General features: G+C 38.1%; 1 protein-coding gene across 18 annotated transcripts in view; it reads left to right on the top strand.

Moving 5' to 3' along the window:
* The window catches only part of CDC14A (cell division cycle 14A), a 164,350-nt gene extending 153,462 nt beyond the window's left edge, over positions 1–10,888 (top strand). For 15 of the 18 annotated variants that reach the window (XR_011532512.1, XM_070592426.1, XM_070592428.1 and 12 more), the window contains one exon: positions 8,896–10,888. Coding sequence is in view for 17 of the 18 variants with exons in the window: in XM_070592426.1 (XP_070448527.1) it covers positions 8,896–8,925 (30 nt within the window). In the remaining variant the exon portion in view is untranslated. Of the gene's footprint in view, positions 1–8,798 lie in introns of all 18 variants that reach the window. The other 3 variants (XM_070592409.1, XM_070592425.1, XM_070592424.1) reach the window with 2 other exon arrangements.
* The last annotated feature ends 3,630 nt before the right edge of the window (positions 10,889–14,518 follow it).

Here is a 14,518-nt window from a genome sequence, read left to right as displayed (position 1 = left end):
TATTGCAACCTGCTCCTCCATACAGGCACACGTTCATGTGAGTGTGCATGCATGTGCAAACAAGCATAGATGCCACATGCACCTACTTGTAAGATCATTGGATTTGCCTCTACTGGAAGTCTTTGGTAAATGACACAGGCTCTGTTTGATGGCGACTGTCTAAGCTCAGATGGCTAATATGTGTGAGTGAGAAGTGTCTTATCTGTAGAAGCAGATGTTTCCCTCTCTTGGTCAGACCATTGTGAGCCCCTCAGCTTTCTGTGATATTATAGAGGTCATCTTCTACGTGGGCTCCACAGGTGCTTCAGCATCCTCAGGTTCAGTCTCTGATTGAAAGTGATTGGAATGGGAAGGAAGGATATAAAAAAAGCAGTATCTTAAGGAGCTTGGCTGCTATAACAAAATACCATAGACTGGGTGGCTTATAAACAACAGAAATTTATTTCTCACAGCTCTGGAGGCTGGAAAGTCAGAGCTCAGGTACCAGCATAATCGCGTTCTGGTGAGGGCCTTCTGGTGGGTTGCAGACTGCCATCTTCTTGTATCCTCACACGGATATAAGAGGGCGAGAGAGCTCTCTGGGGTCCCTTTTATAAGAACATGAATCCCATTCAAGTCTCCACTCTTATGACCTAATTACCTCCCAAAGGCTTCACCTCCTAATACCATCATATTGAGGGTTAGGATTCCAAGAGATGAATTTTGAGGGGATACAAACATTAAGTCCATTGCAGGCAGTACACCAAAAGAGGAAGTCCAGAAGTCTCTATTTGAAAGTGAGCAAAAAAAGGTTGTCGCATTCCAACCTGATTCCCCTTATTGACCCCTTAAATGCAAATTGCTTACTGTCTGGTAACTCCCAAATCTTTATAGTGAAGAGGTAAAGGCTGTGTTCTGACTTCTTAGACACCTCGTTTCAACACTCTCCTCTCCTTTGAAAACACCATCCAATGATGTTCTGTACCTTTTATCCTCATCACTGTCATTTACTCATCTTCATTCCTTGAGGACTTTGGCTTTACTTTTAGCTACCAGGCCACTGCCAACATTCTCAACAACTGTAACATTTTTCTAATCATTATCATTATCATCGCCATCACCATCAATGATTTATTGAGTACCTCCTATGTGCCAGGCATTGTGTTAGGTGCTTTATGTAGACATTATGTTGCTTATTTAACCCACAGTTTACAGATGAGGAAATACTCAGAGAGGCAGTGACTTGCCCAAAGTCTCTTCGCAAAGTCACTTTATCGCTAGCCTCCAAAATGAGATCAATTCAACTATCTTGTATCTGTTCTTAGGCTTTCTCTTCTAAGCATTGTTAGAGAAACTCCTATTACTCTGCCAATTGGCTCCATTTCAAATAAATTTCTAATTTACCTGGCCCTTTAGTGCTCATGATTCGTTTACGGAGCCCATTTTGGCTCACTTTCTCTTCCCCATACTAGCTGTTCTAAAACTTCTTAACATTCTTCATCAGCATTACCCCTCCAACCTCCAGGGCTGGTTCACCTTGCCTTGAGTTCTGCCAAGAACATAGAATTTATCAGGAGTAATTTCCCTTAACTGTCCTCTTCTCTACCTCAAAGTTTATCTACATCTGGACTTATCCTTTTTTTCTTCCCTTTTAGATGAAAAGAAACCCTACTGTTTTCCAATGGTAACTCCACCTACCTGTACTATTCTTTCCAGACTCTTTTAGGGAGTTGCCCCATCCTCTCCCTCCCTCTCTTATATTTTCAGTCTCTTCCCCTCCATTTGCCTGTCTCCTCACCTGCAAACAAGTATATCCGAATTGGTCAGCGTGTCTTGCCAATTACTTCCCTCGGTCCTGTCACCTCTCACAATGTCTCCTTTATGGCCAAGCTTGCAACAAGAGAGGTGACCCCCATTCTGGTGAGAGTCTCTCCCAGAGGCTGCCACTGACTTGTTTAAGGCCAGATCCCATGGTCTCTTGTGAGTCCTCATTCTTCTTCTTCTTTCTGCAGCATTTGACAATATTGACCACCCTTGTTTCCTATTTTTTTGTTTCCTTTCAGTTTTGCAATATTATTTTCCCATTTCTCCTTTCCTCCCCTTAAATCATTACCTGTTTGTCTTCCTTTGCCTGTCCTTAATGATTTTTCCCAAGGCTCTGACCTTGGCCCATTTCTCTCTCTGGGTAATCATCTCATGAGCTTTAGACCTACATTTCTAAATTCCTGTGGGCATTACCTGGGAGAGAAAACAGGCTCCTTCAATTGCCTGCTCCTCCTTTAGTTTCCTAGCTTAGTAATTGTGTCTTTATGCATCCAATCATCCAAGCTAGAAACTCGCAATCATTTTGACACCACTTCTGCCTTTCCTTCTGTCATGTCTAGCCACTAAGTCCTATCAGTTCTCGCTCTGAAATGTTGGTTTTTTGTTCCTCCATTCTTATCACTCAAGCCTTAATTGAGGTCTTCGTGGACTATTGTAAGTCTGAAGTGTCTGTTTTTGTCCCTCCATTCTTATCACTGCTGCCCTAATTGAGGTCTTCATGGACTATTGGATTAGCCCTTTAAATTTTCTCCCTGCCTTCAGTATCTCTTGCCTTTAATCTTTCCTCAGTTTTGCTGCCAGTGTTAGATTTCTAAGACACAGCTGATTAAAGCATTTCTGTGTTTAGAATCTTCACCGTCTCCACTTTGCCTACAGGGTCCAGTCTGGACTCCTTGGCTTGCCACTCAGGGCCCTTCCCTGTCGCACGATGCGCTTCCCCACTGTGTCCCCTCCATCAGCTCTACCGGATCCTGACTGGCATTCTGCAAGAGTGCCACACTCTGCTTCATGTCCAAACCCTAGCACATGTGGTTCACTCTGCTTTTCCTCTTGTTTCTGTAGGTTTTATAGTTCCTGGCCTGGCTCAATAGTTATCTTTTTGATGAAGCATTCGTGACGCATCTGTGCTTTTTCCTTCTCATGGGACTTTGTTCATGCCTCCTGGTTGCTCTCGTGTTGTAGTCAGCTGTACCTGATTCTCTCTCTCCTCTGCTGGCTTTTAAGCTTCTCAGAGGCATCTTTGTTTTCTCAGGTTCCAAAGTATAGTAAGCACCTAATAAATACTTAATGAACTAACAGTTGGATAAGATATCCAGGTTCCTGAATGTTAAGCAAAGAGCTCGATGCTTAAGAGCCCCTTATCATTGTTAGCAAAGGAAGCATCAACAAAAAGCAAAACAAGTTTTCAGCTTTAGCTTTAATATACAGTAATCTGAGAGTTTTATTTTTTTTCTAGAAACGTGGCTTTACTAAAATAAGAGAAAATAAATTTTAACGGAGTTTGCATCAGTATAATTTTGGTGTTCAGATGAACTGAAAACACTCATGTAATGGTTGACTGAGTCAAGTTGGGTGTCAACAATCTGTCATCTAACAATTGAGCTCTTTGTGATTGTTGAAAAGCACAGATTAAATTCCCACAGATAAAAAGAATCTATTAAAAGTCATGTAGGAAGGTGAAAGAATATTTTATATAGCATTTTAATTAACCACAATTGGCTTGTTAAATCTTAGGGTCCCTGAAATGCTTAGAGAACGCTATAGAAAAATGTATACACATCTTTCAAATCTGATTTTATCACAAACCTTAGTCTTTTTGTGTTAATATGATGTCAATGAGATGTTATCCAGCTACATTTCTACTAGTGTTATCGGAGGAATATTATTATGTTAGCAAAGGCAAGTACTTTCAGGATTGTGAAACCACATTTGTGGAAATATGGATTAATGCACACATTTTACGTATTAACTTACCAGCAATACAAAAACTGGAAATTGTATTGCAAAGCCGTGAAAGGCCCAGGAGTATAGACGCATTTAGAGATAAACTGATTTTTCCCCAGTGTTTATTTTTCCCCAGTTGTTCTTTAACACTCAAAACACTAGAGTTATATATAAAATAAGATACCATATTGCCAAATGTGTTTTTATTTTTAAATTAGCTATGCCATTGAAACCACTTATTAAGGTAGTTTTTGCCTCTGTAGTTAGAACTCAAACCAAGGATAACTAGTGGACTATTTTTTCTTCCTTAAGGAACTTGGGAAAATGAGGATATGCAGGAAAGAAAAAGTCAGTCTGGCAAAAGCACATGGTGATTTTGAGGCAGGGCTTTGACCTAGTAAGACGCTAACATATAGGGTCCTTTGGTCCAAATCATTTGCACGTTAAGACATTGTTTTATTCATTTGCTGGCAAAGACCTTAATCTTTCATTATGCTTTACAGTTTGCTGTTTTTGATAGCTTATAATTTTATTTGTTAACCATCTGTACAGTATTTATATCAATAATTATGAGACATTTTTCTACCACGATTAGGTAACTGGGCTGTTTAAAAAAGAGACACCTCCAGAATACCTAAATTTTTAAAGTCACTACCTACATCTGCCAAAACAGATTAGTAGCAGATTTCTAGAACAGAACAAATTGTCTTGATCTCCTTACCTAACACTTTGTTTTATGTCAAATCTAACTGCTTTCAGGGAATGAGACTTCTTGATGGAAGCTTGTATTTTGACATAAAAATTTTGGGGGCTGCATGTGTAAGGTAATTTTATCCTTATTTTGCAGGCTGAATATTGCTATATTATTAGTTTTATGGTATTCGTACCATATATTCACGATAAACTTGATCTGTTCTTTACTCACTGTAATCTTGTTAAACTTACTGGCCACATGAATTTGAATATTGTATTTGAGAGATTAAAATCCATTGGTTATATAAATAAATGCTACCTTGTAAAATAATGTTAACACCCCAGGTTTCACTTCCCTCGTAACCATATCCATTGTCATTGCTGAGGGAGTTTTTTTTTAATGTTTTGGGTGCATTAGGCATTAATTCTTGTGATAGTGATAAAAATAATATTGGTCAAGCAAGATTAAAAGTTTCATCAGAATACTTAAGCATGGGTGTTCTTATAAAGAGAATTTCTTTTTGGAATATTCCTTTTTATTTTTTTTTGGAGGAAGATTAGCCCTGAGCTAACATCTGCCACCAATCCTCCTCTTTTTGCTGAGGAAGACTGGCCCTGAGCTAGCATCCATGCCCATCTTCCTCTACTTTATAAAGGAAAGTATACTTTCCTATACTTTATATGTGGGACGCCTGCCACAGCATGGCGTGACAAGTGGTGCGTAGGTCCGCACCCGGGATCCGAACTGGTGAACCCCGGGCCACCGAAGAAGAGCGTGTGAACTTAACCACTGCGCCACTGGGCTGGCCCCACTTTTTGGAATATTCTTGAAAATTCTTTTGGATTCAGTCCTATTGAAAATCACTTTAAAATGTATGTCTCTTTTACACTAATAAATATTACATTCTTTTTTGAAATTTAATATTTCTTGCCTCCCTCAGGATCATCCTTTGCCTCAGGTTGTTATTTGTCTGTGTCAGGGTGAGAGAATATTCGACTAAATTTGCAGTGATCACAGAACAAATGCTAGAAGTGTCTTGAGGCTTATTATGGTGACTAAAAGTTTGGGCTTTACAGCCAGACTGCTGGAGTTCAAATTCCAGCTCTGCCACTTCCTAGTTGCGTGATCTTGGTCAACCTACTTCACTGCTTTGTGCCTCAGTTTCCTCATCTGTAAAATGAGTTGTCTGGAGCATTTAATGACTTAGAACATCTAAAGTGTGCCTGGTGTATAGAAAGTACTCAATAAGTATCTATCGCCGAATAATTGACTTGTTAAGTAATGTATCTGATTTATTAAGAATTCCAGATAGTTGTGCTTCAATTAATCTATTTTTGAATAATGATATTATTTATGGAGTACAAAATACATTTGAATTTTTACTATAAAAATTAAAAATGGTAATAACTGGCTATTGTGTTTTCTGGGACTAGTTACTTTAGAATATCTGTACATTTGGAAAAAAATGAACCAGAGACCCTCAATACAACTGCATCATGCGGTGCTTGAAATTGAAATGCTACCATCATCCCACGCTATTGCTTTTCCAGTGAAAAGGCCTTGAAATATTAGTTATGATTTTTTAAAGCGGGTAGATCTTGTAGAATTTAACTTTTAATTCTTTCTTCCCTAAGTCCACTTCCATTAAGATTTTTGTTTTAGATTGAAAATGAAAGGAAGATAATTTGTTGCAAAATACTGATAGAATAATTTGGTAAACCTTTCTTAGTGATCTCTCGTTTGCTTTAACTTTCTTTACACCATATAAAGAAACCATGTAATTTGTTTTGTTTTGAGAACTTGGGTATTGTACTTTTATACCCCAGTGCCTACTGTATACTACTGATGTTCAATAATGTTTGTTGAATGAATTAACTGGCGTGACAGAAGGTCCTTTGGCCAAATCATGTCTTCATTTGTTTACAGAGGTCTGCAGAGCCACTCAGGCAGCATAAGTGAGCAGATTGGGTGAGGGACTGTGGTAAATGGTATCTGAAGACAGGATTACATACCAGCCAGAGTTTACGGCCTCTGCTGTGTGTAAGGAAAGGCTTCTGCCAGAAGACTAATGAGTATATGCTTTGTATGAATGATAGAAATCTTTAAAGTTATTCTAGGCTATTTCTGTTTTCCTGTTCAGTAGGTGTCATGATTCTATACAATAAATAAATGTATGTACACACACATATTTACCCCCTACATGTTGATGTGTGTATAAAATACTTTGCCCTGGAAGAAAGTTAGTTGAACAAAGGTCACTTACCTAGTATCTGTTCATTTGCTCTATCTCTGTTTATTGAGAATTGATGGAACTTTAGAGGTGCTTGCAGAACCATTTTGTTCTAAATTTAAAGCAATCTGAGGAGCTTTATAATTTCTGTTAGTGATAACACAAGTAACTTTTCTAATTAGAACAAAAGGAAAGGTTAAATATTTCCAAGAAAGCATTGACCGATGTACAGCGTGCACGTGTGGCATTCTTGCAGCCGGGGAGACCACCTGGCTCTGCCTTCTTTGCCTGCTTCCCAGACCAGAGAAGAAACTGGGAAGAAGCAGCTAGAAAAATGATAGTCTGCTTTTAAGCTCTAATTGCCAGGATGGCACCTGATGTCCTGCGAGTTGAATGTATATGGGCTTCAAGGCACTGGACCAGTTTCACTGGACTGGCTCAGAGTCTTACCTCGTTTATTCTGTCTGAGTTCTGGTATATTTTTATTATAGTGCCCTTATTCTTGATCATCTCTCCTGTTTTGAAGCATAAACCACATCCTGTAGCGAGAAAGTCAACTTGCCAAACCTTTTCCATTCTTCCTAGCAGTTCTTGACATCTACCCTCTCCCTTGAAACCTGCAGCCTTGAGACCTCCCCGTGCAGACCTGCCCTCATCCTTTTGCCTAATCCTTTGCTTGTGCACAACGTTACTCTTACCCTGCGTATATTATTATTTAATGTTGATACGTTTGTCTTTTCGTTTTGTGTCTGTAAGACAGTGTGGTCTTTTGCCCTTTCAGGGCGGGGACCATAAATTTTTGACTCATGGTGTTGATAGAGACTTACTTAATACATGGCTGTTGATAGAGTTTAAAATTCACTGGGGTTTTGAAACTGAAAAAAGATAGTTTGAATCCTTTTGTAAATTATTTGTGAAATAGACAGATTCTTTTTTTTTTTTTGCTGGGAAAGATTCACCTTGAGCTAACATCTGTTGCCAGTCTTCCTCTCTTTTTTTTATTTTCTCCTCCCCAAATCCCTAGTACATAGTTGTATATTCTAGTTGTAAGTCCTTCTAGTTCTTCCGTGTGAGCTGCCACCACAGCATGGCTACTGACAGAGGAGTGGTGTGGTTCTGCAACTGGGAACTGAACCCGGGACACTGAAGCAGAGTGCACTGAACTTTCACCACTAGGCCGTCAGGGCTGGCTCTGGATAGATTCTTTTTTAGTGTTGCCTATCCCATCAACAAAATGAACCAGTCTCAGAATTACTAGGACCTATTAATGAAATGCTGCAGGTCAATTTGAAAAATAATTATTGAGGGAGGACAAAAGGGCATTTGGTAGCAAATCAAGTAAACTTTGTTGATCTGAAGTATTTGATTAGAAGAATTGTGTGAAAAATTTTTCAGTGTTTAGACTTACTTTATATTCCCTCTTTCTAACTACTGTTTACTGCTCAAAAATAACTGTTTGGCAGATTTTCTGTACCTCTCTTTTTCTTTTCCTTGTTTATGTCTATTATCAATGCATTCTGATTACATATCCCAATCATGCTCCTTTTATATGTTATTATCTAATATGATGTGGGAGGAACTTGCATTGTTTGCTTTTCTTGAAGGTTGTCCATGGTTTATTATGTTATGACTGCAAGTTTCTCCTGCACAAATGCTTTTGGGTCTTAAGATCAGATTTCAAGGCTAGTAGTGCTTTGTGTCACCCTAAATGGAAAAGATTTGTAAGGTATTGATTAAATTCAAACATTCCTAAGGAAATTTTTTAAATGACTGCTAATTCTACTGCATTAGAAGCATTAACATTTGTTTGATATGTATTGCATTAAATAAAAAAGTACGTCTTCTCAAAGTGTACTCTAATAATCTTCAGTTTAGTTACAAGTGTCATTTAATACTTTTGAGTAAAACTCAATATTATTGCACGAAAGCTTAGAAGTTACTTCAGTGCAATTTTCAATTAATATTTAATTTTTAATCACTGTTAATAAACTAGTAAGCCTTTTAAAATAGAAAGTTTTCTTGTAATCACTTTACATAATTGAATATCTCATTTTTAGCAGATGGTTTGTTTCCCTCATCTTTTTCTGTTTTTCTCTTAGTGTATTTCATTTATCTTTTATATAATAGACCCAAACTGCCTTGTGTGAAGGAAGGAGCTTCATGATGTGCTAGATGTTTTGTATGTGATGGAATTTAACCTCGGTTTATATCTCTCCCCGCACAGTCCCTTCAGTCTGAGTATGTTCATTACTAAGGCCTTGCCACTCCAGCGAGAGCTGTTCCGCCCTTAGACACAATTTCTTCATCTGGACGAGCAATGTCGAGGGAGAGCAGCTGCTTGCTGGAAGAATACCTCTGCCTTCTTACCTTTAATTAAAGAGAGCGCTAAGATAAGACCTTCAAGAGACTTGAAATCAGAAAACTCGGGCTAATGACTACTATAAATGCACTGAAACTGTGTTTATGGAGACGTCAACACTTTTTAAGATAGTTTCAATGTTGAATTTGGTATTTCGAAAGGTTATTTTTAATGTATTTCTGTAATACTTTGTTATTACATGTACAGTGTTACATTATGTATGTATTGTGAACTTTAAAAGACTATTTTGATAAATTTATAAATATATAAAATTATGTAAAAACTAGACTATATTTTGACTTAGATTTTCTTGCCGTTTGCTACCAAAAAATTTGTATTTTGAATTTGTTTAGTATGGTTTTGTCTACAATGAATAAATAATTCCTCTTTATTAAGAAAAAGTAAGGGAGAATGTGTTTAGAAAGTGATTTTTATGTTCCCACTATGAGTATGGCAGATCTGTTCATTCTTTTGGGAAGTCAGTCTAATTTAACGAGTTTATCCAAATTTATCTCTAGCAAGAGTATAATGATTTGATTCGGTGTATTTAGACCATTTCCTTTCCCTTTGTTTTTGCTTCTGAGCCAGTTAGTTTGGCATCCTTGGGGCTCTAACAAAATTTCACATCCGGTTGAAGATCAGAATTCGTTGGGTGTTTCCCTCAAAAGCATAGTTTTTCTCTATGAAATGACTCAACATTCCAAATGTTTTTATTTCTTTCCTCCTCTCAAAAGAGCTCTTAACTCAATTAGAATATTCTGCTTTTGGTACAAGGTGGTTGTTGCCTGTAATCACACATGGTCTGGCACCAGTTTTAAATCAATGAAGAGATAAAACTGAAAAAGATGCTGCTAAGGAGTTCTCTGTATTAAAGGAGTTATGTTTAAAACGATTGCAAACCCCTGACGCACAAGCTAGCGTGTCAAAAACCTAACATGAAAATGAAGGGACTCCTTGTAGGTACTCGCAGCCCTTCCGTGCAAGTGTTAGCTTGTATGTAGACTCCAGAAGCCCGTAGGCTTCATTTCTGTGGGGAGTTGGGGAGCCTTTGACTCCAATTCTCTTCCGTGCTGCTTGCGAATGGACTACTCAGAGACAGTTAAATGGATTCACATGAAGTGCTTTTCTCTCAACCATTGAGTTATTTATAATGTATTTATTAGGAGGGCTACCTTGAGACTATTGTACGTGCTTCAGCAAAACATCTTATTCATGTTTTACATTTTAAAAAAGGCATTTGAATGAATGTTTGACTCAGGTTTGTTGACTTCAATAACTACAGTACCAAATAATTGCACTAAACTGATGAAAAATGAATTGTACGTTTTAAGAATCAAAAACGAAAATAAGTGGAATTAAATTGTGTACCTTTTCTAAAGCTGAAATAGCAAAATATTTTATTATGAGTTATTGTAAAAATAGATTGGTTAATTGTATAGGAAGATGATAGTATTTTTTAAAAAAATTATCCGTGAAAAGTAATTCAGATGACATTTAAGAAGTGGGGGAAAGGGAACCATATTGACAGTTTTAGTTCTGTGAACACTAATTTGTGTGCAGCTATTAAATGATTGTAAAATTGACTACTGTAAATTTTCCACAATTATGTGTGTATATTAGTCATATGTATCTACATGTGTATGTCTTAAAATTATTTATACACATGTGCATACATAGACAAACCAAGAAATGTATGTATATAATATAGAAAGTATAGCATAGTAATTCTACTCCAATAATAAAAATTGTTTGACACATATTTTGTTATGAATAGTTTACCTTCCAAAAGATATTTTGTTCTATTTTAAAGTGTAGAAGAATACACTGCTAATAAATAATAAAAGTTTTGTGCAATTTACGTTTTCCTTGGCTTTTATAATTTGGATTTTCAGTTATCAATGTACTGGAGTCTGTCTCTAATTTTATAGATGATTCAATCTGGTTGGTGCCTTTTGAGTTTCTCAAGATCTCTGTTTTGAACTTTTAGTTTATCTTTTATTGACTTTCCAGGTTGTGGCCATTTCTTGAAATACTCGACACTGAGCACAAAGAAATCTTTTACTTCAAATTTCATAAAAGTCAGATAATGTCAGCCTCTTGCTGTCTTTCTCTCCCTGTAGTTTTCCTTTCTGTTAATACAACATGATGATGATCAGTGTTTTGGGTCCTGCTTGGTCATTTATGACTATTGTATGATACACTGGTTATCGGTTCCTTTCGAGAAAGAATGGCTGTATTTTTTTAAAGGAGAAATTACAGAAATAAATCAGATGGAACAGACCTCACCTCTGTTGGATCTATGCCCTGACGTACCAACCTGGAAGAAACTGCACTATTTATTGGAAATATTTTTATGCATTAAACTGGATCTCTTTGGGTTGTGATGTTTCTGAGCTTTTTCCCTTCTCTTTTGTCTTGTAAATTTTTTCAGAACACAGAGGAGAGGTGGTGGGTGGGAAGGTCCTTTCACTTCTTGAGTTGAGAATGAGCCAATGAGCTGTCCTCACGACACTGCATGAGACAGCTGGGGTACCTTGGCTGTCATGGGGCCACATCTTAGAGAAGGAGATTTCTCATGAATTCATGAACCTGTCTAGAAGGGCAGAAAATCTTTTTCTACAAATTTAGTTCTTAAGAAAAAAATCAATTAACTAGTTCAACAAATTTTCTCACCTACTGGTCATTGAGTTCACATGGTTTTGTTACCCTTAGATGTCGAATGATTTATAAATCTCAAAACACACCTGGAGAAGCTACCGAATGTGTATGTATTCAGCTGTGATTCAGGTAACAGCAGGAACATGAGTTTACCAACGATAAGCTACACAAAAATATTTTCAAAATTATTTTCATTTGTATGCTTTCCTTGGTGACATGTTAAACCATCAATATGTTAAAAGTTTCTACTTAAATCAATTGTTGGTATATAAGCTGAACTGTCCTCTGTGATGTTTCCTGTCATAGAAGAAGTCTGTGCTCTTTCCCAAAGTGCCCTTGTAAGGCAGAGTTAATGGTGCCCACAAAAGCCTTGCAGTCCTCTTTGCGACACTCAGCAAAGCAAGAATTGGTCACTGCATGTCTCCTCAGAAGATTAATCAGGAAGATTTCCAATTACAGCAAGATATAATTTACAGCATAAGAGGAACCTCTTCTATTTACACATAGGTTGCATAGGGGTGGCACCCATGGCAGGGAAAGGAAAGTAGAAAATAATTGTATTAAGTTATTTTGAGCGGCATTGAAATGTTAATATATTCCCACCCAGTTTCTTCTCTATGGATTGAATTATGATAATCATATCAAGAAGGAGAAAAATAGCTTTTCCAGAGAATTTTAAACTCTTTTTGGTAGGTGCAAGGAGAAACTTCTATTGAAAGACTTTTTTTTTTTGAGGAAGATTAGCCCTGAGCTAACTGCTGCCAATCCTCCTTTTTTTGCTGAGGAAGACTGGCCCTGGGCTAACATCCATCCATGCCCAACTTCCTCTACTTTACATGTGGGACGCCTACCACAGCATGTTGTGCCAAGCAGTGCCATGTCCGCACTCAGGATCCAAACCGGCGAACCCTGGGCTGCCAAGAAGCGGAACGCGCGAACTTAACCGCTGCTCCACATGGCCGGCCCCACAATACATTGTTATTAACTACAGGCTGTATGCTATATAGTAGATCTCTAGGACTTGTTCATCTTGCATAACTGAAACTTGGTACCCTTTGACTAATTTGCTAAAAGGGTAAATCTTATGTTCAGTCTTCTTACCACAAAATAATAATGTTACAAAAAATAAAGAGGATAGGAAGAAACTTTTGGAGGTGATGGATGTTTATGGCATAGATCGTGGTGATGGTTTCACAGATGTATACTTTCCTCCAAACTCAATAAGTTACACACATTAAATATGCACAGCTTTTTGTATGTCAGTCATGCCTCAATAGAGTGGTTTTAAAAATGTTTAAATAAGAGATTCTCTCCAGGTGAGGTTGTCAATCTTGACATTCAGATCCCCAAAAGTGACTATGTCAGGTACAGGGAATAGAGTTCAAGAGACAAATTGAAACCAGAGATCGGAATAGGATAATGGTCGTTTATGTAAGTATTTATCTATTTATTTCTCTATCCATCCATCCATCTGGTAATAGATCTGGCCTTTACTGAGAACTAACGGAGACTAAGCTGTAAAGTATAACATGACTTTTTGTACTGAAAAGAAAACTTGGAAGAAACAGGGGTCCATTATGGGAGATTAAGGGAACCAGTCCATTCTTGTCTTTGTTAAAAAAAAAAAAGGGTAAAACTCTGGAGGAGATGGAGGCATTTTTAAAAATCTAGGTTTCTTGCAGACAGACTTTTAATGCCACACTGCACATTCTAAGAGATATACCATACCCCAAGATGCATGTTCCAGGCAGTTTTTTAAATTCCAGAAAGTCGTAACCATTTGGCTTCCCATGTAGCTTGGGTTGTAAAGTAATATGACAGCTGCTGAGCATGCCCAGCACAGTCAGATAGGCCTAGTTTTTCCTCATTTGAGGAAATATGTAATATTCATTTCCTCTTTCTCCCTTGGCCACTATTCATACCAATTTCTTTCACAAGTATAACAGCCAATCCCAGACTTTTCCTGCTGCTTAAGAGCTAGCCAATAGCTTACCTTACCACTTATATCACATGCCTTCAAAGACCAAGGAATAAATGGCCAGGGGCCACATTAAATGACAACACAGCAGAAACCATAAAACAGAGCAGAGACATGGGTGGCCGAATCACTGGGCTCAGATTCTCATGTCCCATCACCACAGAGCCAGCCTTGGAGTCCTCTGTCTCAGATATTGCCCCAGAGACTGAAAGGGACGCTGGCCCCGAGATGGCTATCCTGGCATGACAAGAAGTGGGACTGCTGAGAGAGACCTTGATAATCAACCAAGCTAACAAACTGAGACTGCAGAATATCTTGATCTATTTTAAAGTCAAATCTGTTGGGATAATCAACCCTAATTAAGGATTCCTGTTTAAGTGACAGGTGGTTAGGATTGCTAATTTTTGAGGTAAACCAAAAGAGGAAAAGTTCACTCATCTGGTCGGGAGGAGAGAGAAAAGTCAATTACTAAGTCAGGAACTAATTACTTTTCACGCAGTCGAGAGATAGGAGAAGCACTGTTTGTCAGCATCCCCAAGGTCACCCCCAAGTTCAATGATTTGCTGGAAGGACTCGCAGAGTCAGCATATGGTTGCACTCACAGCTAACATTTATTACGGTGAAAGGAGACCCAGCAAAATCCGCAAAGGGAAAAGGTGCCCAGAGTGAGGTCTGGAGGAAACCAGGTGCAAGCTTTCGGGAGTCCTCTCCCAGTGGAGTCAGATGGAATGTGCTCAATTCTCCAGCAACCAGTGGTGACGGCACATTAGAGACTAAGCACCCAAGGTTTTTTATCAGAGGAAGGTCAGGTAAGCACCCTCTGCCCAGCGCAAACCGAAATCCCAGACTCTC

This window comes from Equus przewalskii, chromosome 24 (genome assembly GCF_037783145.1).
Source record: "Equus przewalskii isolate Varuska chromosome 24, EquPr2, whole genome shotgun sequence".
Taxonomy (NCBI): domain Eukaryota; kingdom Metazoa; phylum Chordata; class Mammalia; order Perissodactyla; family Equidae; genus Equus; species Equus przewalskii.
The sequence above is the reverse complement of the archived record's forward strand: the minus strand, read 5'-3'. Positions and strand labels throughout refer to the sequence as shown.